The sequence below is a fragment of the Neopelma chrysocephalum genome, unplaced genomic scaffold (assembly GCF_003984885.1).
Source record: "Neopelma chrysocephalum unplaced genomic scaffold, ASM398488v2 Primary Assembly neopelma1_75, whole genome shotgun sequence".
NCBI classification, from domain to species: domain Eukaryota; kingdom Metazoa; phylum Chordata; class Aves; order Passeriformes; family Pipridae; genus Neopelma; species Neopelma chrysocephalum.
Window position 1 is genome coordinate 6,836,059 of NW_020897736.1, and position 9,736 is coordinate 6,845,794.

The following is a 9,736-nucleotide window of genomic DNA, read 5'->3' on the forward strand; positions in this document are numbered from 1 at the left end:
TTGTAACTGGTAAAGTGAGCTTGAATTTTAAAGTGATTTATTTCAAAAACATGAGATACATAAGCTTCTATTGGAAAATCGAACAGCAAAGAATTTAAAAGCATGCCTAACTTTAAACTGTTAGTAGTTTTAATGAATGGCTACTTTTTTAATTTTTATCCTGAAGGCACCAAAAGGAACTGGGCACCTATATTTTATCCATGCTCAGAGGAAACTCTTTACCTAAATCTTGCTCATATTTTGGAACTGTCATCCAGTGGGACTCTCTGTATGCTAAGTAAGGCTCAGATATGCCACTGAAATGCTGCCTCACTGGATTTTGAGTATCACCACCATTTAAAGTAGGCTTAGGTGTTGAATGCCTGTCTCTCCTGGCAGCATTATGTCTTTGGAAGACACAGATCTGAACCACAGCTGCAGATCAATCACAAATGGACTGTGCAAGTGTTCGTGTTGCACCTGCTATAGGAGGATGAAGCAACACTCCAGACCACCCTTGACTTGTGGGTTCAAGGGACACACTAAAGTTTTGGTTATCATTTTGAGGCACAAGTTCTTGACTTCTTATTTCATGAATACTCACAAGCATATTTTTCTCCCTCCTTCTGGGAGCAAGTACTTTCAGCCAGGAAGCTGACTTCAGTGTTTCTGCTGGCATCTGCAAGATCTTGCTAAGCTTCTACCAAGACTTTATTTGTTCATGCTCCATTGTTTGGGAAGCTTAGGGACCCTTATGTTTCTGTGGCTCACTGCTGACAACTATGACTATTTGTTCAAATTCTCCTAATTCCAGATAAACATTTGGAAAGGCTTATGAGAATGCAGAACATGTGTCTGCACATATGCACATGATGACACGTACATAGTGGAGCAGAGTGTTTGGCTGCCTCCTTGACTCATAATGATGACAGAACCTGGGATCCAGAAGAAAACAGGTTCTGACTTGGAATCAGTTACCAGCGGAAGTGACAAGGCAGCAGCTGAACCCTGAGTAACACAGCAAAACCTGGCCATTCCTACAGTTCCCTCATGTCTCTGGAGTGCTACAGAGGAGTCACAAGGGGAATTCTCATGCTTGAGCAATGGAGAACCACGGTGTGCATCTCCATGTGATCCATCCTCCCAGCCTTTGCTGTGTGGTATTTTGGGAGCAGACAGACCTTATGTCATAATACTCAGCCCTCACTCATTTGACAGCACCACAGTTCAACAGCAAGTTGGAGTAGCAGCTTGCTATAGTGTATGTTGGGGACCACTTTGGCTTTACAATTATCCCAGAATGTCTCAGTTGGCTCAGAAGATGCAAAACCAGCTGCATCCTCCCATTCTTCCTGGAGCTTGTCTTCAGTGCATCTCTGACACACAAAATGTAAACTGGGTCAAAGTCTCTGTTTCAATTGGTACAGAATTTGAGATCCAGGATCCTGATACTTTGTTTCTATCCTAGAAACATTAGGAGAAGGTCTGAAGAGTTTTAAAATGAACTGCTCCCAAAACTTCTTATGGAGATGATCTTTCCAAACTTTGGACAGGAGGCTTTGGTGCTTCCCAGCTGACACAATTCACAGACTCACAATCAGAATGGCCTGGGTTGGAAGGAACCTTAAAGATCATCCAGTTCCAACCCTCCTGCCATTGGCAGGGACACCTTCCACTAGACCAGGTTGCTCAGAGCAACTTAATCTGGCCTAGAACACTTCCAGGGATGGGGCATCCACAGTTTCTCTGGGCAACCTATTCCAGTGCCTCACCACCCTCACAGGGAAGAATTTTTTCCTCATACCTAATCTAAACCTACCTTCATTCAGTTTGAAGCCATTCTTCCTTGCCCTGTCACTCCAGGCCCTTGTAAATAGTCCCTCTTCATCTTTCTTGTCACCTCCCTTCAGGCACTGGAAAGCTGCAATTAGGTCACCCCAAAGCCTTCTCTTTTCCAGGCTGAGCAATCCAAATTCTCTCAGCCTTTCCTCATAGGAGACGTGCTCCATCCATTTAATCAACTTGGTGGCCTCCTCTGGACTTGCTCCAAAAGGTCGATGCTCTTCCTGTGCTGGGGATGCCAGGGCTGGATGCAGCACTGCACGTGGGATCTCACCAGAGCAGAGCAAAGGGGGAGAATCTCCTGCCTCCATCTGCTGCCCACACTGCTTTGGATGCAGCCCAGGACACGGTCGGCTTTCTCCTGGAAACACAGTATCATTTATTAATTTAGATCATTAACGGGGCTGAGTCCCAATCCTACCGTACTTCAGCTCGTTGCTGCACACACAACCCCAGAGCACAGGATGGAAGGTGCTGCGGAGCTCCAGGGATGCGCCGCTCCCTCCCTGCTGCAGCGCGGCCGGCTGCGACTAGATGTCAGCACTCCACTGGGCTACCGCGCCTCTGCGAGCACCAGCGAGCCCGGGGCTCAGGGCTGCCGGCTTAGTCCCCGTCACAGCAAAATACACGGGAAATAAAAGCCACCAAAGCCTCACGAAGTCTCATATCAGGGCTGTGCAGGACAGCTGGAAAGCTACACGTGAACTGAGCCGTTCTTCTGCAATGAAATCCAATACCACACACAAAAAAAATCGCCCCCATTTGGACATCAAAAAGGGAAGAAAAGCAGAAAAAAAACCCCTGCAATAATTTTCTCAAGGCCTCAGACTGTTCCTCCAGACAAAGATCACAGTTCCCACAATCACCTGGAACTGGAACAACTCTGGCAAGGCAGATGCAGCATGAATATCTCAACAAAGCTTTTGTCATTTGGCTTGGTTTTGTCTCGAATGCGATGAGATAACATCGTCTCTCACAAGTCAATTTTATGAGGAACTGTCAACTCAGTCCCCATCTGTTCTGGAAAAATAAGCCTTTTTCAGGTTAGGATAGGATGTATAGTCAAATCCACAGGGCACAGATTTAAATTAAAGCCCCGTCCTATTGCCAAGTAGTGAGGGGAGGGTTTGCATTTGAGCTTCAATGTCAATCTGGTTTCTATTTCAAGCCTTTTATTAACACTTAACACTTAAAGTATATTCAGAAAGGGGAGCGATGCAGTGTCTGAGAATGCAGTCTATGCAGCACTGGGGAGACAGAGCAGGTAGGAAGAAAAGTAGAGTTTCATTAAATTAAGGGTATTCACTTACATCTACAAAATATGAGTAAAGTCTGGTGGAAGAAAGGAAGGCACTGCCTAATGTAGAAAATGAGAATCAGAGCATTCGAGTGGCATGATACAGGCAAGAGATCCCAAAGCTGATTTCTTAGAGTGTTCAGAGTTGACCATTATTGCTTGGGGATGTGGGGCTGCACGCTCTGGTCTGACTTTTTGTGTGTATAAATATATAAAGTGTCACTGCTACTGAACATCCAACACTTGGAACTGCACCCTCCGCTGTATGCTATTGAAAAGGAAATGTGTCTAACACTGAACGAGAGAGACCTGGGGCATTTTCAACAGCTACATCCTGAGCTCTGGTCACCAGTGTCACAGCTGGCTGTTAGAGATGTCTGTTTAGAGCTGCCACCCTCTTCTGGGAGCTGAGCCCTGAGCTTCACCTCACAGTGCTTTAAGAGATCAAGAGACTAAGTAGCAGCATTTGCTCCAAAATTACCAAGGTATCAACACTGATTTCTTTCAATAATGGTGACATATTCATAGTCTTATTTCATCACCTCCTCAGAATTCTAAATGCTCCACTAATGAAGATATACCTGCTTTTGCCTGTGCTCTGCCACTGTTGACAGTGAAGGAAACAAAACTGGTCTCCTTAGGTATTGTTCACTGTTCTCATATTCAATTATTACTTATATTCTCAGAGTACAAAAAGCTTTTCATTAATCAATTACTAAGAAAGTCAGGAGTGATCTGTAACTTCACAAACTGTGCTGTATAGAAAGAAGCTTCTTGTCACATCTGCTTGAGTACCTCTCTCAGCCCTGTTTGCAGCTATCTGACAGGAGAAGAACTGGCTGGGTAGAGCACTGCCCCAGAAATTCCTGCCCAGTTGGGAGGAGTTAGGGACTGTCACATATTTTTTTGTTTATTTGTTTGCATTCCTCGTAAAATGCTAACAGTTTGCTGAAATCACTGAACATAACAAAGGCAAAGTCAGCCTAACAGCTCTGCCAAAGCAGCAGCTGCAGGTATTGGATAGAGGACACCTCTGAACTTTCAAAATGAGCTTTGGTAAGAACGTGCATGCATGAAAGAGTGGAGATCAAGCTTTCCATCCCCAGCCTGCTCCCAGTCCTGGCATCACATCCTTCCCTGGAGGTAATATCTAACGTGAGAGTTTTCCAGCTCGCACTGCCCTCCTAAAACCACTCCCTTCCAAAAGTGAACGCAGAACCAAGCCTTCTCTTTCTTTGCTTCCAAGACAAAGTAAGGGCACTATTTCCCTGCATCACTGAAGTGATTGATGCTGTGCTGTGCTGGCGACAGCTTGAGGTTTCAAACCCCGCTGTGCATGGAAGACTGTATTGTGTCATTCTCAGCCAGACTCACCACATATAGAAGAAAAAACCTGATGAGGAAGTGGAAACTACCCTGGTCTACCCAATGGGTTTCTGCAAAAACTGATGTCAGAGGAGCAGCACATGCATTTTGTGGGGCTGTCTAGGGTTAGCAAGGTATTGGCACCAGAGCTGCATCACAGTCCAGACATACTTTGCCCCAGTGTAATTTGGTGCCAGTGATACCCTGACAGCTGAGACTGGAGCCCTGTGCTGGCCACCAGGCATGTGACTTTGCTCCTCTTCCATAGATCTGAGCATTAGGGAGTGCCCAGGACTGGAAACAGGCTCACAGCCACTCCTGGGGCAAAGTAAAGCTATTTGGGGGGGGGCTGGAAGTACCTTTTGCTTTCAGAGAAGGAAGAGGAGTGAATGAGAGGTGGGGAAGAAGAAGAGGGATAAAGAGAAGGGGATGGAAAAAGAGAGGGGTCTCCAGACATCAAACTTCAAACTGCTTGCTGCTCTGAAGCCTTTGCAATGAGGTGGGGTTCTCTACAGGCACATACTGACCCTTTAGCAAGATCAGGTTGCCTCAGCAGAGAGGTTTGTAAGGAAGAAGCTGGCTAGATACCCCTGCCTCTTCTCCCAAAAATAACGGCTTGACCGAAAATTTGAATCTAAGAACAATTGTAGATATCATGATATTTCTTTGTTACCTGTCCTGAAAGATTCAGGTGGACTCAGGTGGATTCACACATCACTGGCTTGGCCCTATGTTTTCCATCCCATGTTCCAACATGCTGACTGCATTAGCATTGTCTTTTATACTAATAATGTCTTTTACAGCAGAACTCCCCATGGGGGAAAGAAATCTTTGAAGCTACCCATTCAAATCTTCAAAGAAGGACCTCGAAGAGCACTCACAGAGAGAGTGTGGGAAAGTCTGGAATAGAGAATAATGCTATAAAGCTGGCTTTCCCCTTTGTCCATCCAACCCTGTACCACTGTTGTACACCCACTTTTTGCAGTTATGTAAAACATCTTGAGTGATGAAGAAAGTTTATCCATTCTTCAATCCTGTTGGAAATGTCTACCAGTTTCTTCAAAAAGTTGTGACCAGAAATAACCCACAAACCTGTAATACAGATTGCAGCCTTAACCCTGGCAGAGAGGAGACTGGAGTGGGGGAAGATGGGGGTGCTGGAGGGCGGCTGCATGATCCAACAGCATGCACTTTTTAGGCATCTTTTAAAAGCCAAACTCCTAACCTCTGCTACTGCTACATAGCAAAAGTCCCTAAGAAATGCAAATTTATACTACTAAAGAATCTGGTAAAATCTGGTAGACTTTAGTTGTGGAATCACACTATTTAAAGAAATAGTAAATCACTCAAGAAGACATATTTTATGCCCTTTGAGCAGACACTTTTTCTTTCATTTCCTCTGTGACATATTCCCCAACCCACACCATTAAGTCATACCTCTTACAGGAAATTCTGTGGTAAAAGCAGAAAGATTCCATCAAAAGCAGACGATAAAAAGTCGTCTGCATGTCCTGTGGCTGCTTATTACCAACCCTGATTAAGAGCTGTGCACTGCTCTCTGCATTTCCCATTGAATGGAAACTGCTGAGTTCTATTACGTTTATTACTTAGCCCAAGATTATCTGCAATATGTGCTCCAGGAATCACACCTCGGACCAGCCCAAACCAGGGTTGCTCATGTCTTGCGAAGCATTGCATCTTCTCTGCAAGATCAAACAGAGGAGGCCCTCAGACCACTCTTGGACAGGATTGACATCACCTCTGTAGCTGTCGCCAAGAGAATTTTCAATGGTGTCATGGAAGAAAAGTTTGCTGATGGAAATACTAACTGGGGACGAATTATGACCATATTCACATTTGGAGGTCTTCTCACTAAGAAGCTTCAGGAGCACGGAGTTCAGCTGACTGCAGAGGAGAAGGAGCAGATCTCCTATTTCATCACAGAGTACATCATAAACCACAAAGCTGAATGGATAGATGCGAATGGTGGCTGGGTGAGTTTCTCATTTTACACCAAAGTCTTGATTAGGAAATTGCATTTAATTAAAGGAAAATATTTTTATAGCCACTGTCAGAAGCATTTTATTCAGGGTTTCATTTGGTGGTTTAACATTTTATGTCTGGAATGTCTCATTGAGACTTACGGTGAGAGCTTCACTTCTGCTTTAAACAGAACAAAACTAAAAGAAAACTTGCTCTTTAAAAGGCACTTTCTGATCTTTCATCATAGGATCATACCATAATTCAAGCTGAGAGGGACCTTAGAAAATCATTTGGTCCAGCCTTCTACTCAAAGCATAGGGGAACTATGAAATTTCCATATTAAATCTAAAATTAAGTGGCATCCTAAGGTCAGTGTGGCAATTTTGCTTCCATAGAGGAGTCAGTCCAAAAATACTGTGGTTCAGTTTAAGGGAAGAGTGCACAGGTATGATCCTCACAAATCAAGTCAGTACTTTTGCTGTGGATTTCAACAAAGCCATTCTTTAATCCCCCAAATCAGTTTTACTTAGAACCAAGGTCCAGTTAAGTACAATTGGGGTTAAATCTTTATTGTTCGGAGTGAGATAATCCTAGAACTTCCAGTTATCAATGGTCAATGCTGAGAAAAACACTAGTCAATAAGTGGATTATTTTGCCCAGCTGCTGAAATTACCTTCTGCCAGTGGAGGGAAGGGCCCTTTTGCTTTTGCAGAGTTTCACCAGACCAATACTTTTTTCTTTTGCAGTTAGGGGAATCTGAGAATCTATGACACGAGTGTCAGTTATTTCCTTGGTACTTTTTCCCTTTACTTATATGTAAATGTCACTTTCTCTTTCCACCTCCTCTCATCCCACTTCTCTCATATCTCCTATTTGCTATTACTTTTTTCCTGATTTATTTTCTAGTGACTTGCTTTTCCTTTTGTTTTTCTGCTTGTTTTAATCCTTCTCTGTCTGTAGCTGTAAAAAAGAAGTGATAGTGGCTCAGGGCCCCTTGGTGCACCAGATTTATTGTGCAGGCTTCTCTTTCCATCTCTTTCAAATAAAGTCAATTTTATTTAAGAGAAGTATCAACTTCTGGCAACATTCTGTCATAATAGGTGGCTCATCATAGTAGAATAAGGAGGCTTAAAGGAAGATATTTCTAAGTATATTACTACATCAGAAACATAGTACTTGTATCTCCCTGGAAGATGTGGGCTCAGGTGATAGACTTCATGTCAGTTTTCTATTTACACAGGGAGGGCACAGTCTTGACTTAGAGATAAAACAAACATTCAATGAGGTGCAGCTATTTTCAGCTGTAGCTTTGAAAGTCCTATTCATCTTTTGGAGGTAGAGCTCTGAAAAGCTGTCCCTCTACTCACAGTGCTGTAGCACCCTGTTAATCTGACACTAGCACAGGGTGGTGGGGTTTTCCTACATGTTTTTAAGCTGTCCCTAACTGCTTTTTCTTTTCCATAGGAAAATGGCTTCCTAACAAAGTTTGAAAGAAGATCACTACTATCTTTCTCCAAAATTACAGCCCTGTTCATAGCTGTTTTCTCCTTGCTCAGAGAGTACTACTGAAATAAAAGGACCTGCCATTTATGTGTAATCTAGGTATTGCCACAACCTTCACTTCTCAGCCTTCCTCCAAGACATATTAACAAGAAAATAATTTCCTTCCATAATTTATTTGTATTTATTTTGACTAAATACAATGTTTAACATGCTATCCTAATTACCAAACCTGAAGATGAGATCCCTCCTAAGAGGAATCCACACAACGTCATGCAGCAATTCAAGTCTACCTTTCCAGGCAGGATTGAGATAATTTTCCACATCCAGACAGCTCTTGGAATCTCTCTTGAATCTCCATGAAAGGACATTGTTTTAGCGAAATACAATCCAATGGGTTAAGAAACAAGGTTTTATGTCATTTGTTTTGTAAATGAAATACTACTGTAATGCATTTTATTGCAATCCTTGTATAAGCCAAAGGGGGAGATTTTTATGAAGAAAAAAGGAATGCAAATTCCAATATAAAAGTGGTTAGAAGTTACTGACACAGACTAAGCAATTTCTACGGGAAGAACTATTTGTGGAAGCTGGCAACTTAAAAATGTGCACTCACTTACTGTTACTGCAATGGTATGTGTTTCTGTGCTGTATTTTTTAATTGCTCATAGCTACAGTGAATGTTCTTTCATATCTGTGTGATGTAATCATCTTGCTGAACTTTTTTTAAAAATAGGCAAGTATAAAATATTTTTAAAGTGAGAAAATTATGTAAATACACTAATATTTTTTAAAAATATATTAAAATATGCATTTTAAAGCCTTAGGATTGGTCTCATTTTTTACCTGATTAGAAAAGCTATCACAATGCTACTGGAAAATCCCATAGTATGTGGGTTTGACCTGACATTCATGGATGTCAAGACTTTAATTTTCTGCAGTACTTCTGGTATCTTGTATAAGAAACAGACATCTCGTGGCAAAATAAATGAATTGGATCATTACTGGATCATTACTGATGACAGTAATTAGTGTTTTATGTTGCAAAACTCCACAAATTCAAAGTAGTATGTAAGAGACTTCCTGGCTTTTACAGACTGGGGCAATTACTGTTTTGACTCCGAGTGCACTTGCTTTCAAAGGTGAAACAGTAGTTCTTCAAGAATTCATTCTAGAAGGGTTTGCTTCAGCTGTAGTGACTCTCCTAGACTAGAGTACTAAGGCTGGGTCTAAACACCCTTCTTTCATAGACATGTTGGGGAAGTGAATCAAACTGAGCCAGCAGTTGCCTGTGGCACACAACAGCACTATTCTCTGACACAAATCCTCTAGAAAATCCAGCCTTTATGACACTGAGAGAATGAAGCAGCCTCCTTCTGGTGAAGGGCTCTCCATCTTCCATTCTTTCAGCAATGAATTTTGCATCTTTCATCTCAATGTAAGGCATTTTTTGCAGTAAGAAGAATCATTTACTGGAACAACCTCCCCAGGGACGTGGTGGCACCCTCATCACTGGCAGTTTTCAAGATATAACTGAAAACAGAGATTATTTAGCATGTATAGCAGGACTTGTGAGATAAAAGTTTGTTGCTGTTGAAAAAAAGATGGCAGCATTCTGAGGGCAAAGGGCAGCTAAGGGAAAATGCTCACCTCCAGAACACCTATGGAAGTTCCTGTCAGAAATGACATTTCAGAGCATGTTATGACATATATTTATTTATTTGCAGTCTAAGCCTTCATGATAAGAACAGAAATTCTTACTTTCTTTTT

The 9,736-nt window shown here is 42.3% G+C and overlaps 1 protein-coding gene across 2 annotated transcripts; it reads left to right on the plus strand.

The window, feature by feature from the left end:
* The first annotated feature begins 1,205 nt into the window (after positions 1–1,205).
* On the plus strand, positions 1,206–8,752 carry BCL2A1 (BCL2 related protein A1). 2 transcript variants are annotated; one of them, XM_027688552.1, is made up of 4 exons: positions 1,206–1,369; positions 3,669–3,759; positions 6,095–6,477; positions 7,931–8,752. In XM_027688552.1, exons 1-4 carry the CDS (start codon positions 1,280–1,282, stop codon positions 8,033–8,035), a joined length of 669 nt encoding a protein of 222 aa, XP_027544353.1. In that variant the 5' UTR covers positions 1,206–1,279; the 3' UTR covers positions 8,036–8,752. The 2 variants fall into 2 exon arrangements, with proteins under 2 accessions (XP_027544353.1, XP_027544355.1); XM_027688554.1 differs by lacking the exon at positions 3,669–3,759 and having other exon boundaries at positions 6,124–6,477.
* Positions 8,753–9,736: the final 984 nt, after the last annotated feature.